General features: G+C 34.4%; 3 protein-coding genes across 3 annotated transcripts; 1 reads left to right on the top strand and 2 right to left on the bottom strand.

The window, feature by feature from the left end:
• Window positions 1-257: 257 nt before the first annotated feature.
• Window positions 258-2005, bottom strand: LOC104825670 (cytochrome P450 71B19-like). The gene is made up of 2 exons (XM_010558043.1): window positions 1071-2005; window positions 258-986 (listed from the first exon to the last, which is right to left on the bottom strand). Exons 1-2 carry the CDS (start codon window positions 1977-1979, stop codon window positions 378-380), a joined length of 1518 nt encoding a protein of 505 aa, XP_010556345.1. The 5' UTR covers window positions 1980-2005; the 3' UTR covers window positions 258-377.
• Window positions 2006-4560: 2555 nt separating this feature from the next.
• On the top strand, window positions 4561-5670 carry LOC104825732. Its single transcript, XM_010558103.1, has one exon. It carries the CDS (start codon window positions 4561-4563, stop codon window positions 5668-5670), a length of 1110 nt encoding a protein of 369 aa, XP_010556405.1.
• Window positions 5671-10541: 4871 nt separating this feature from the next.
• Window positions 10542-12421, bottom strand: LOC104825671 (cytochrome P450 71B19-like). Its single transcript, XM_010558044.2, has 2 exons — window positions 11419-12421; window positions 10542-11319 (listed from the first exon to the last, which is right to left on the bottom strand). The coding sequence occupies exons 1-2, from the start codon at window positions 12403-12405 to the stop codon at window positions 10711-10713; spliced, it is 1596 nt and encodes a 531-aa protein (XP_010556346.1). The 5' UTR covers window positions 12406-12421; the 3' UTR covers window positions 10542-10710.
• Window positions 12422-15619: the final 3198 nt, after the last annotated feature.

The raw sequence follows: 15619 nt of genomic DNA, 5'->3' as shown, positions 1-15619 counted from the left end.
TCTCCACGCTCCACCTTCTCCAGCTGCGAAATGTATCGACTCAGCGTCGGGTACTCCTGGATCTCGATCTTCCTCCACAGGTAAGGTCGGAGTCCAGCAATGAACTTCTGGATCCTCGACGCCTCGGTAGCGTTTTTAACCTTCTTTAATAAACACAGATTTTTAACCTTTATAATATCTTCTGCTCGGTTAATTATATTCTTTGCAAGTGCTGCGTTTTGTACTAAAATAATCATCACGATTCAAGAGGTCGGCGAATGAAATTCATTCAATGTTAACGTATATATTTCTTTTCATATATGGATCAACGCGACAAATTCAGACTTACAAGAAACAAGAAGACCTATAAGGCTATAACTATAGTTCTTGGACCATCATCAATGGCGAAGAACAGGAACAAGTTCGAGAGGTACTTTCTTCACGACGGTGAGAGCACCTGCTTCTTCAACATCAATGTCTTTCTCTGTCATTCCTTCTGGCAGTTTCCAATCGAAGAAGTAAAGCAAGTTTAGTAACCCTAACTCGACCGTTGCAATCCCCATCGGCATTCCCGGACAGATCCTCCGACCAGATCCAAACGGTAATAACTCGAAATGTTGCCCCCTGAAATCTATGGAGCTATCCATAAACCTCTCGGGGTTGAACTCGTTAGGGTTTGTCCAAATTTTAGGATCTTGTCCAATCGCCCAAGTGTTGATTTGGAGCCGAGTCTTTGGCGGGATATCGTAACCTTGGATCTTGATGTGAGCCATTGTTTCTCTCGGGAGTAAAAGAGGAGCCGGCGGGTGTAACCTGAATGTTTCCTTCACTACGAGCTTCAAGTAATGAACCTTATCAAGATCTTCTTCCGTGATTCTTTCCTTTTTGCCAAGACAACCTCGGACCTCGTCCTGAACTTTCTTCATCAGCTTTGGCTTTCTTGCGAGCTCAGTCATCGCCCATATCATGGTGATTGCGCTCGTGTCTATTCCCGCGACAAATATGTTCTGATCACAGACGGAAACTTTTAAAACCTCGTACTTTCAACGTATAAATATTCAAACGAAAGGAAAAACACTCGTTACACTTACAGCGAGAATCGCCTTGATGTGATCTGTAGTGAGCCAGTTGAGAGAATGGTCTTTGCGTTGGTTCTGAATCATATTTAGCATCACATGAATGATATCTTGGTGTTCTTGCGTTGTTCTTCCAGGCTTCAAATGATCATCTATCACTTTCTCCAGAAAAGTATCCAGTTCCAAGCAAACCTTCCCCAGCCTTTTATGTTGCCCGGACAACCAGTCGATGAACCACCCGACATTGCTGGGGAACAGATCCGAGCAAGTCAGATCGGCGGCAACTGTCTCGACCTCAAGCACGAGTTGTTCGATCCTGTCCTTATGGATGAACTTACTCTCTTCGAAATTCACTCCAAACGCAATCTTTAGTATGATACTCGCAGTGACTGAGAAGAGGGCTTTGCTCAAATCCACTGGAGATTGTTTCTCAGCTGATTCAGATAGTTTCTTGACCAACACGTTACACTCTTCCTCTCTGACGTGCCGGAAAGACTGCACCTTTTTCATGCTGAAGACTTCACGCACTGCCAATTTCCGCCGCTCTTTCCATTCGGGGCCGTATTCCGTGAAAGCGATGTCGTGATAATTATAGGAGAATCCTCCAGTCGCCAAAAGCTTAGGTCGGCTGCAACACTCCAAATCATTTGTCTTAAGCACTTCTTCAGCCGCCTCGCTCGACGAGATTATGACAACCGGGGAAAACCCGAAGTGAAGAAGCATCACTGCTCCGTATTTCTTGGAGAGCTCGTGAAGAGATCTGTGAGGCAATTCTCCTCCTCCGAGCTGATGCAAGTTTCCGATGATCGGAAGCTTTGGAGGGCTCGAAGGAAGCTTCCATTGCGAGTGTTTGGCCTTCTTAACGAAGAGAGAGGAGACGAAAGCAATGAGAAAAAGGCAGAGAAGAGCGAAAAAGATCGCCATTTTTCTTTCTGTCGCTGATTTTTGAATGGGTTTAACGTTTCAGTTGATCAGAAATGAAATGAAGTGTGCTTTATATAGGGTTTCGGCGGCGTGTTACTTCTGGTGACGTGTTACTCACGGCAACGAAAAATTATCATAAGAGTTTTGAGACAGATCTTGGTTTCGAACTGACAACAACGTTAAATTTACTTTTCAGTTCCACGTATAAAGATGTGACCATTTTTTTTTTTTAAAAGTCAAAGGACGTCGGCTTGGCGATTAAGCTCGTTGAATCCTAACGCTTATTACCTTCATGTCATTATCAGTTAATTACCTGTAACCTCTTTCAAAGTACCCATCAATTTTGTCCATCTTTTGAACTCTAAATTCGTATGCTGCTTAATCTTTGATTACGTGGCTTCTTTCTTTCTTTTCTTTTTCCTTAACTATGAAAGGTGAGTATTTATGTGTATATATGCGCGTGTCTAATTGTAAGATATCAGTTATGTTATGTTTTATTATTAAAAAAATAGTGTATAATAGCTATTTTTAAATCAAATAACTGATGAAATAAAACGGGTCCACACCAAAAAGAAGTTGCATGGAAATATGCACTCCAAAACTAATTTAGGCTTTATTTTTTTTTCAACTCCTTCACAAATTCTGGTGATAATATAATGAGATTTGACATTTCCAAATTTCGATGTTAATAATTATCTAAAAAAACTAAAAGAAAACGGATGTTTTATGAGAATCCTGTGATATTTTATTAATAACCAAATAACATATAAATATATATGTTACTATATCAAACTAAATAAATAAATTAAAAATAATATCAAATATTTATAAATATTTATCCTCCATATTTGATAAGATGTTTATAATACGATATATCTCACAATATTTTTTAAAATCCAGTATATCTCAACATCCTCTCAAATTGCAGTGTGAAGATCACTAACCGTCTAACTTGTTGAGAGGATGATCAAAAGTGTGAATATCACTAAACGTCTAACTTGTTGAGAAGATGATCAAACGTAGACTATTTGAACCGATCACCATATGAATCTGTGTCAATAAAAAAAATAAAAAAAATCAAATGAACGATTGCAGTGCAAACTGATAATAATAAATAAAAGAATCGTTTGATGATACCAAAAAACGACAATTGTGGTACGAAAATATATCCCGAGAATAACTCTGATATATTCAAGATTAGAAAGCAAACTACATGAAAACATTTAGCGACAATAAATTTTCGCAAGAAGATGATTGATAGTTGTGACGAATAATCTTTTAAAATACGGAGATTATGAAAAAAAATAAAAAATTCAAATAACTCTCTTATTTTTAATAAAAAAACTCAAAATGATATTAACATTGTATCGATATATCATCATCGCTCTCAATTGTCAGTTATCATTGATTTATGAAAGAAGCTCGGATGTCATAAAGAAAAATAAAATATAAAAATTAATAAGAAAAAAAGAGAAAAAGAACCAAAATCATTTCATTGTTACATCTTTTCTTTTTATTATATTACATTAAAAATAAGGATAAAATCCATAAAAAATTTCCGAACATAGAAAATGGTGGAAAATAAATTGTTAAACTTTTCACTTAACAAATTTATTCGTAAACTTGTAAAATATATCATTATAATTCCTAAATTTATAAAATGTGTCATTCTAATTCTCAAATGTATTAATTGGTGTCAAACAAAAATTCGACAAAATTGATATATAAATCAATTTAGAATTATAATGACACATTTTGCAAGTTTTTGAATTATAATGGCATATTTTGCAAGTTTGAGAAAATGTAGAACAAAAAATTTAGAAATAAGTTTTCTATCATTTTATGAGTTCAGAAATTTCTTATTATTATTATTATTATTATTAGGGATAATCCCAAAAAAACACCGAACTTTTCAATTTTGACAAAAAAAACACCGAACTTTTTTTTGGTCAAATAAACACCAAACTTTTTTAATGAAACAAAAAAATACCTGAACTCTTTGTCGATTGACAAATTAGACAAAATGTGCTGATGTGGCATGCGAAACTGTAAACGTGGCGTCTGAGAGGTTATTTCGTTTTGCCACGTCGGATTACACGTCAGAATCAATTGACATATAGACAAAATCGGTTAAATAATTCGGTATGGAATAAACCGGTGCAGCGAACCAATTTAATGAAAGAAACCCTAAATTGGCTCATTTATACCAAAAATCGAATCGGATATGTAAAATCCCTAACACCATCGACAAAGCTCTCCTCTTTCACCAAAATCCCAGATTTTCTGAGAAATCTCTTCTTCCGCTTCATCAGAGAAACTTTGCATCCCGAAAACCCCTCTTCTTCACTCTCTTCTTGGAGTTTCGCATCGCTTTATAGGAGAGAGGAACAGAGACACATCGACTTTTTGTTGTAGAGGAGCTTGGATAGGTTCTTCTCCAGGTAAGTATTTCGTGTTTGAGTTAGAAAATAGGTGTTTGGGTACTTGGATAGACATTATTTAGTGAAAATTTTGCTTCGATTTGAGAAGTTTTTTCTGTCTAAGTCGATTTTCTGATTTAGGGTTCGATTGAATACTCTTAATGGAGGAACGAGATGATTTGTCAGATGATCAGAGTGAAGAGCAGAGTAGTTATGAGGAATGTGATAGTGTGGAGAATAATAATGTTGATGATAATAATGATAGTTGTTGGCATGATGATGAAGGAATAGACGATCAGTTATTCCAAGTTGATGAAATGAGGCAAAATCAGGATAATGTGATAGATGAGGATTATGTGAATGATGATGGTTATCCTTCCACTCCAATGAATACAGAAGATGAGTGGAATCATTTTGATATCGACATGAAGCAAGAGAAGGGATCGATAATAGAACCATCCAAAGTTACAGAACTTTGTGTTGGTAAAATGTTTAATTCTGGTGCTGATGTTAAAGCTGCATTGCTTCAGTATGTGTTGTCGAAAAAGTTTAACGTGAAATTAGATAGGAGTGAAAGTAAGAAATTGATAGCGGTTTGTACTCATGAAGGCTGTCAATGGAGAATTTATTGTTCAGTTGACGTAACATTGGACAAATGGGTTATCAAGACCTATTACCCTCACCACAGTCATATCCCAAATGGAAAGGCAAAGATGTTGAAGATGAGACAGATTGCCAACATGTTTGTAGACAAGTTAAGGAGAAACCCCGGTTATACGGCAGCTGATATACAATATGATTTGCAAACTGAGTACAATTTGACAGTACGGAAGACTATATGTTATAAGGCTCGTCGTATAGGGTTGGGAATCGTCATGGAAGATCAGAAAGTTCAGTTTGGTAAGTTGTGGGATTATGAGGCAGAACTGCATAGATCCAATCCTAACATAACAACAGAAATTTGCACCAAGACTGAGCGTGGAAATGAAGTGTTTGACAAGTTCTATATTTGTTTCGAGGTGCTAAGAGAGGCATGGAAACAATATTGTCGTCCTGTGATAGGCTTGGATGGATGTTTTTCGAGATGGAGTTTGAAAGGAGAGTTGCTAACAGCGGTTGGCATGGATGGTAATAACCGTATATATCCAATCAGCAAGGAGAGTTTCAGTTATAGCAGGACTGAAGGAGAAGACAAGTCTTTCGATATGAGATCCCTGAAGATCTTAAATAGATCTAGGGTTTATAGAAATCGGTTTAGTGAACCGGTTTGAATTTTCGAGTTAAATTTTAACCAATCTCTGATTACCGATTTTGTCTACGTGTCAATTGATTCTGACGTGTAATCCGACGTGGCGAAACGAAATAACCTCTCAGATGCCACGTTTACAGTTTCGCATGCCACATCAGCACATTTTGTCTAATTTGTCAATCGACAAAGAGTTCAGGTATTTTTTTGTTTCATTAAAAAAGTTTGGTGTTTATTTGACAAAAAAAAAAGTTCGGTGTTTTTTTTGTCAAAATTGAAAAGTTCAGTATTTTTTTTGGGATTATCCCTTATTATTATTATTATTATCATCATCATCATCATCATCATCATCATCATCATCATCATCATCATCATCATCATCATCATCATCACATCTAAATTGTGTCGAAATATTGTGAATGCCAATAAAACAAATTCCAAAAAATATTATGTTTATACTTATGTCAATCATCAAATCCTTTGTATTTTTGTTTCCAAAGTTATCTCCATATTGCATAGAAAATAACTCAAATATTTATATAAAAATTAACAAATGAATTAAAAAAATATAGATGTAATAAAAATAAATAAAATATACAATATTTGACATAATGTTATATCTATTATTATTTTCAATTATATATTAAAATCTATATATTACTCTAATCATATATTCATTTTTCTATTTCAATATTTCTCTTCAAAAACGACTTTAAAAAATAGAAAAAGTCAATATTGAAATGAGAATGTGAAAAAAAAAACTCAGACATTTTCATTGTATTTGAAAAAATCTATAAACATTAAATTTTGTTCTCTTGAAAAGAATTACCCATTTTTAAATTATTTCACTTCACTTTGAAGTTCTATATTTACGATACAATATATTTTAAATATTTATTCTCCATATTTGATAAAATATTTACGAAACAATATATCTCGTAATATTGTTCAAGATATAATAAAATATTCACATCAAATAGAAAGTCACAATAAAATTAGTATAACACTCTAAAATTAGTATACGTTCTATATTTTTGAACTCCTACATGAACTATGGTAATGTGTGAGATTGGAAATATTCTAATCTCGATGTCAATAGTTATTTCATAAACGGTTGTTTAGTCTTCAAATTTCACCAATAAAAATAATAACGCATTCTTGAAATTTAGCGTATGACTTCAATAATCAATATGAACTACTTAATTCTATAAACTCTGTGTTTAAAGGTAGTAATTTGTATTAATAGTAGAAAATATATGTGATAATGTTCTCAACATATGAGTTCCTTGAAAAATCATTTATGTAAACTAAATCGTGAGAGAAACGTGTGTATTACATTCGATTTTATCTAGATATTTATATTAACTAAATAAATATTTGAGAATTTATTTTTTTACCTATAAATATTTATTTTGAATAACCAAAATCCAATAATTCTCTGTTTGTTTATTAGAGTCTACACCACTAAACGTGGTGAGTATCTCTAAGTCTGACTTCAATCTCTAGAATATTATGATAATATTAGATCTGATTTTATCTAGATATTTCTATCGATTAAATATATTATTTTATTATTGGAAAAATCGTATATAAATACCTGAAATTTTGCAAAATTTTCACATAAATATCTGAACTATAAAACTTCCATATAAATACTTGATTTTTTCAAAACATCCATATAAATACCCAAACTTTTAAACATCTCCCAAATCAAACCAAAATTCATTAACAATGTTTAATTTGTAACGGAATCCGTAAAAAATTGATGACTTAACATTCGGACATGTTAAACACCGTTAATAAATATTGTTTAATTTGGAAGATTTTTAAAAATATGAATATTTTTATAGAAGTTTTGAAAAATTTAAGTATTTATATGAAAGTTTTATAGTTCATGTATGTATTTGGAAATTTTGCAAAAATTCAGGTATTTATATACGATTTTTTTTATCTATCAATATTGTAATGTTTTATACTTAATAATAAAGAAATCAACTTCTCTTATTTCTCTATTATATATATAGAGAGAGAGAGAGAGACGTAAAAGTACAATATGCTAATTAAATTGTTATTTCTCATTCGTGAGTATTCATGCTCATTCTCAACCTTCTATATATCGTATCTTAGAAAAAAGTTTGAATTTAAAATGTCAACCCAAGTAAGCATCGTTGGAAGAGCTTTCATGTGCCATTTTTTTTTCCACGATGAAGAAAATGAATTGGATTGTAAAATCCATAATTTCTTTCCTTTTTTTTTTTGGTAGAACTCGTAAACTTCCTCCTTACATTTAATTAAAGGGACCATTTGTACAGATGTGACTAAAAGTCTAAATTTTCGTTTGATCGATCAAAGGTGTCACGTCATCTTCATGTGTAAATTGTTTTGTTTCTATAACAAGGGTAAAAGGTAAGTTCAGCAAATCTTTAGTCCAACTATATCTCTCACAAAGATTAGAAAAATATGAGTAAATGTCCTTCCATGCGTTTAGATTTATATCCAGAATAAAAGCATAGTTTGTATGTTTTTTTATACCAATAGACGACCATTCGAGTTTAGATATTTCATGTGTAAAATTTGATTACGTGTGGAGGTGATGTGACATCTTTGATCAGACGAAAATTTAGGGAAAAAAAATGGACAGCCAATGTAGTAAAATTCAAACAACATGATATATGAGAGAAGAATAGTATCAAGGATATATAGCATGCGTCTAATTGACAAATCCAACCACCTAATTATAGGGGACACGAAAAATAATGGTTCGATTCTTTTGTATTTAAATAATACAAATTTTGTTCAAATATAAAAACAGAAATTAAGCAGTTGAAGTCATGTTATAATCGTAATAATATTATTTTTGTACGGTTAATATCGGTAATTGCCTCTTACTAATGACAATACAACAGATTGAAATATGTCATAATGAAAAAAAAAATGAAAGCATGCCATAATTAATTCCACATCAGCGGTTATGATGAAATGAGACAATTCCACATTTATCATAATTTTCTCAACTCAATGAGTTTGGCGTTCAACTCAATGAACGGTAACTTTCACGATTTTTTTTGTGTGGGTAAAATAGCTTTTCACGATTTTATGATCACTTTGACGAAATCGGTTGAATTATAAATTTTCTTGCCGGGTACTGATTTGTCCAACTTGATGATGCTCCTACCATTAAGATTGATTTCATTTTCCATCTACAATTTCAAACGAATTTATGGGAGATAGACTCATATCATATATCATATTCCACATCACATTGAATGATATATTTTTTTTATGTTGTTAACTCGAAAGTTCGTCAATCCTTCGGCCCAATTACGTCTTTCAAGGTTCGGAGGCAGTCTGTGTACCACTTGAATACGAGACTTGGAATAAGGGCACTCAAATCTTTCTCAACACCGATTGGGTTCAACCATTCACCTTGTTGAGCCTCTTTGTTGAGCCTCTTTTGTTGTCCGGACATATATTGATGACCCATATGATACCGTAAGGAACGAAGTCAGGACTTGAACAGTTTCGGCCCGGAACACGAGTTCTTCCCATCCTGTCCTTATCCACAAACTCGATCTCGAGAAAATTCTGTCCGGAAACATCTCTAAATGTAATAATCTAAGTGAGAGATTAAGAGGGTCTTGTTCAAATTCACGAGAGATTGTTTTGATTGTTTTGATTTGAATAGAGTTCCTTGACCAATAAGTTATATTCTTTTACGCGAAAGACTGCGCCTTTTCAGGCTGAAATATTCGGTTGCCAGGGAAGCCCCTAGCTCAGTTGGAAAGTGACTACCCCTCTTTACCCAAGGTGTTGGATGTCAAGCTTCTCCTGAACCGGTCACCTTCAGTTGGTTTACCTACTCTGCATGGTTTGCCGACTGTTGCATAGGGTTGTGGGAGTTTACTGTCTGCGATGTTGTCATTCGTCCGGCCCTTCGGGGAGAGCTGTAAAGCGTTTCGGTGTCCGACCCAAAAGACTGTAGGACAGGTTCTTCAACGGAAAAAAAAATGGTTGCCGACATGCATATGTAAACTTGTCTCTTGCTGGGTGTGTATTAATTATAAATAAGGAAAAAATACCTGAAAATTTCTAAACTTATAATTTGGTGTAATATTAATTAGGGCTGGGCGTTTCGGTTCGGTTCTTCAGAACCGGATCGAACCGACCCGAAAAAACGGTACTTTTTCCGACCCGAAATCGATCTTAATTCCCGAACGGTACCATTTTTAGAGGACCGAATTTTTCCGGAACCGAATCGAACCGAACTTTAAAAATCCCGAAAAATCGAATATTTCTAAAATAAATCTATCCTCTTTTTAATAAAAACCCGGACCGAACCGAACCGATACCGAAACCGAACCAAACCGAATACAATATAAAAGCCGATTGGTACCTATTTTTGTAAAACCGAATCCCGTCCCGAATCCGAACCGTTTTCGAAACGCCCACCCCTAATATTAATTACTGAATTGGTAGGTGCACCTATTTATTCCCGAACTTGTATTTTTTAATACAGTAATTTCTAAACTTACTTGACAGTTTCATAATCGTCTATATCACTAATTGATCAAAGCAAAGTTTAGGAATTACTGTGTTAAAAAATACAAGTTTAGGAATTACTTTGTTCAAAAATGCAAGTTTAGAAATTATTGTATTCAAAAATGCAAGTTCGAAAATAAGTAGGTGCATCTACAAGTTAAAGAATTAATATTACACCAAAATTACAAGTTTAGAAGTTTTCAAATATTTTTCTCAAGTAAACCATATTTAGGTATTTAGGGTTTTAACCTGATATTATAAATCTATATACTTTCCCCAATCCCCTTGTGATTTTGGTTACCAAAAAAAAATATATTCTTCAATGATCGGTGGTCACCTTTTTTATATGAATTCGCATTTATTAAAAAGGTTGATAATCATTGTTTACATATATATAGACCACATATGTCTTGGGAATTATTTATTTTTTTTGAAAAAGGATACATAACCACAAAATATGGACCACATATGTATAATCCAAACTTATACGAAACAAGATGACTTATACCAAGTTCTTGGACCATCATCAATGGTGAAGAACAGGAACAAGTTTGAGAGGTACTTTCTTCAAGACGGTGAGGGAACCGGCTTCTTCAGCATCAATGTCTTTCTCTGTCGTTCCTTCTGGAAATTCCCAATCGAAGAAGTACAGCAAGTTTAGTAGCCCTAACTCGACCGTTGGGATCCCCATCGACATTCCCGGGCAGATCCTCCGACCAGATCCAAACTGTAATAACTCGAAATGTTGCCCCCTGAAATCTATGGAGCTATCCATAAACCTCTCGGGGTTGAACTCATCAGGGTTTTCCCAAAGTTTAGGATCTCGTCCAATCGCCCAAGCGTTGATCTGGAGCTGCGTCTTTGGCGGGACATCGTAACCTTGGATCTTGATGTGAGCCATTGTTTCTCTCGGGAGTAAAAGAGGAACTGGTGGGTGTAACCTGAACGTTTCCTTCATTACGAGCTTCAAGTAGTGAACCTTATCGAGATCTTCTTCCGTGATTCTTTCCTTTTTTCCAAGACAACCTCGGATCTCGTCCTGAACTTTCTTCATAAGCTTTGGGTTTCTTGCGAGCTCTGTCATCGCCCATATCATGGTGATTGCGCTTGTGTCTATTCCAGCTATGAATATGTTCTGATCAACACACACACACATATATATATAAATGGAAATGTTTAAAACCTCATATCAACAAATTAATAGAAAAACAAAAAGGTAAAACATTGTGCTTACCCCGAGAATTGCCTTGATGTGATCAGTAGAGAGCCAGCTGAGAGAATCATCATTGCCTTGTTTCTGAATCGTATTCAGCATCACATGAATGATATCTTGGTGATCGTGTGTTGTTCTTCCAGGCTTCAAATGATCTTCTATCACTTTCTGGAAGAAGGTATCCATTTCGACTTTAACCTTCTCCAGCCTCTTCAGTTGCCCGGACAACCAGTCGATGACCAACCCGACACTGCTGGGGAACAGGTCTGAGAAAGTCAGACGGGTGGTAACGGTCTCGACCTCAAGCACGAGCTGTTCGATCCTGTCCTTATCGATGAACTTGCTCTCTTCGAAATTCACTCCAAACGCAATCTTTAGTATGATACTTGCAGTGACTGAGAAGAGGGCTTTGCTCAAATCCACTGGAGATTGTTTCTCAGCTGATTCAGATAGTTTCTTGACCAGCACGTTACATTCTTCCTCTCTGATGTACCCGAAAGACTGCACCTTTTTCATGCTGAAGACTTCGCGCACAGCCAATTTCCGCCTTTCTTTCCAGTCGGGGCCGTATTCTGTGAAAGCGATATCACGGAAATTGCGGGTGAGCTGTCTTGCGGCCAAAAGCTTAGGTCGGCTGCAACACTCCAAATCATTTGTCTTAAGCACTTCTTCAGCCGCCTCGCTCGACGAGATTATGACAACCGGGGAAAACCCGAAGTGAAGAAGCATCACTGCTCCGTATTTCTTGGAGAGCTCGTGAAGAGATCTGTGAGGCAATTCTCCACCTCCGAGCTGATGCAGGTTTCCGATGATCGGAAGCTTTGGAGGGCTCGAAGGAAGCTTCCATTGCGAGTGTTTGATCTTCTTAACGAAGAGAGAGGAGACGAAAGCAACGAGAAAAAGGCAGATAAAAGCGAAAAAGAATGCCATTTTTTGTTGTATTGTTTTGTGTTTTGGTTTCGGACAAACGTACGAACTGAGCTTTATATAGAGTTGTCGACAATGCATTAATTCTGGTGACGTGTTATTTGCGGCAATGACAGAGGTTGGTTTTCGATCTGAAAACAGCGTTAGATGTTGGGTTGCGGTGTAAGGACGTCAGCGGTGTTATACTTGTAAACCACCGTGTCTCTGATTCTCAGTACACAATGGTGGAAATTGTAATGTAGACTTTATGGATTTAAAAATCCACGTGTTATCTTCTCCATGCCCTCATCAAGCACCCCCTAATAACCTCTTTCAAATTACCCATTATTCTGTTGAACTTTGAAGCTCTTTAATTATATCTTAAAACAAAAGAATGCATTTACTATTTCGATTACGTGGTTTCTTCCTTTCTTATTTTCAATGCAAAAATAAATGTTATATATATATATATATATATATGTGTGTGTACACTGTCATATTTTGGGAACCCTAGAAGTACAAAATGCTAACGAAGTGAACTTCCTACTAATTTTTTTAAAAAAAAACTAAGTGTTTTATTCTAATATGTACATTGAAACAATACTGTGGCACTACCAAATCCGCATCTTGCTACCGAAGAAAACTTGTGCAATATACCATGGACGGATGTAGAATGTTGAGTATAGGATCTAGGGCCGGGCTCGGGTCCTATACTCGGGATAATCGGAGTATTTTGGATTTATACTCAGAAAGTTATGATATCTCATTTTAAGATTTGTTTTCGAATTCGAAGATTATGGAGTATTCAAGATAATTTTCAGATATTAGCGGTTATTCAGATCTGATTTTATTTAATAAGAATGTGTCTATACATATATATATATATATATATATATATATTAAAAAAACTTAGAATTTAATTTTAGAGAGAGATGAAACGCATGATTTTAAAAAAAGAATGAATCGCAGTGAAGGTACGAAGAGAGAGAGAGAGATATAATTGACGAGAGGAGAAAACTGAGTTTAGTGTTCTTGGTAAAATGTTAGAAATGAAGCTAAAAATAAATTATACATTTTAAAATACTATAAATATATAAAGGAGTTTAATTAATTGTTTATAGTAAAAATACCGAGATATTCATAGATATCCATGTCATGAGATTTTTAAAATTTTATAACGAACGCTTTGGTTTTTCTTAATATATTCCGGAAGATAATAGTAAAACGGATAACCAAATAATCTTGTAAAGTTCAACCAATTTGAACCGAAGAGAAAAGTCATTAGTATTTAATTAGGGCATTATTGAAATTAGACAAATCCAACGAAGAAATCAAAATATGGTGCGATTCTTCTTCTTCTTCTTCTTCATCATCTCATTTTTCTGTTGTTTAAATAATAAAAATCTTGGTCATATACATGACAATAATATTTTTCTTAATTGGACACGGTCATTGTGTTCAAAATTCTTGCGGAAGAACTCTCTAGATGGCAGGAACTCAGCACGTGTGGCATGGTCACAAGTCTGCCAACCAAAAATCGAGGGAGGCTTGGGTTTGCGCCGATTGGAGGGCCTTGGCACCATCTTCCGGCTAAAGACTATCCGGGTGATTTTCAAGGAATCGGGTTCTCTCTAGGTAGCTTTGGTAAAACAGCACATATTCAAGAAGAAGGGCACGGGGGAGGGGAGGGTTTCTCCGGTCACAGATACATTCATGTCATCTACAGAAATTAATTCTAGCGACGTAATTTTTTTGTAGCAAAAACGTTGCTAACGAATTGAAACGCTATATTGATTTGCAACGACGAGTTAATAACGAAAATTTTTTCGTTGCAAACCCTGTTTTGTAATGAAATTTGTAATTTTGTAACGAAAATTTTTCATTGATAAAAGACGGTTATTCTGTAGTGCGAGGATGCGTGGCTATCTATTATATCTCCGATCCGCTCTCAACCGAGGCATTAATTAATCTGCAAGTTTACTTTATTGATCTCTTCTTATATTTCTTTTGGTGACATTCTGTACGTTAGGGGTTAGTCTCGGTAAATGATCAGTTTGTAACAAAACAATTTTTTTGGAAGTATTAATTCATTTACCGTTATTACAAAAAAAAAACTACTGACAATATGATTATATATATATATATATATATATATATTAACGAAAAGAATGAAAAAATTTCATAGTTAATCCCACATTAGTCCATGGACCAAACTGAAGTTTGAATGTGTGTGTATGTGTGCGTCACAGAGAGAGCGAGTTGATACAATTTTCTAAATATTAATTCAAAACTGAGAAACGAAGTTAAACCAAAACTACAAAGTTCAAAACCAACAACTAGTTAAACTAAACCGAACATTAAACCGATCACATTAACATTGGATCTCTAATCATTTATAAGTAAAAAATTTCAGAAAATTAAAAAAAAAAAAAAACACTTCAAAAAAGTTTACTTCAAAATAAGACGTGAAGATGATGCATCATGCATGCGTGCGTATATTTATGAAATTATTATATATCAATATATGATCAAGTAGATTAAATTATTATACATATATATATATATATATATATTAAATGTTGATTTTGTCCAACTTATAGATAGATGATCATACTAATCTTTAGTATTCGTCAAATTTAAAAACTCAAATAAAACGCTAACTTCAAACGATTAGCAGTGGATAATACTAATCTTTTGTATTCGTCAAAGTTACAAGTTTTAAACTTCAAACGATTGGAATGGAAGAAAACATTTCATTCACTATATTATTACTCATTCGTTGAATGCTTTTTATTCGTTGATGCCATGATGAAGAAAAAATGTTACCGCCCCATAATTAATTACATATCAATATGTTGTAAAAAGCGAGGATGACGTTAGGAACATTGAACTAATTAATTAACAAACCAGCTCCATCAAACATCCTAATATGACTAATGAATCTCTAAAATTATGATGATTTATGTGTATATATATATATATATATGTATGACCTTTGACCCTTGATTAAATAAAGCACGAGGATTATATATATATATCATGTTTGAGTTTGGTAATGTATATAATTCAATTACGGGAACCGAGGATCAATGAATGGTTATTGAGCCCTAGGCCCATTAATACTATATGTCTCTCTGGCCCATAAATCGTATCTTGAGGCGGATAGCTTCGGTTATTTGGGTTATTAATCCAATGGAATCAAATCAAACCAAACCTAAATCGAACAAATTAAAATTTAATAACTATTTGGTTATGAATTTTCAGAACCCTAAATAATCGAATCCGAAACGAATCCAACCGAATCGTATATATATAT

Source organism: Tarenaya hassleriana, unplaced genomic scaffold (assembly GCF_000463585.1).
Source record: "Tarenaya hassleriana unplaced genomic scaffold, ASM46358v1 Cleome48, whole genome shotgun sequence".
NCBI classification, from domain to species: domain Eukaryota; kingdom Viridiplantae; phylum Streptophyta; class Magnoliopsida; order Brassicales; family Cleomaceae; genus Tarenaya; species Tarenaya hassleriana.
Note: the sequence above shows the minus strand (reverse complement) of the source record. Positions and strands in the feature narration are given on the sequence as shown.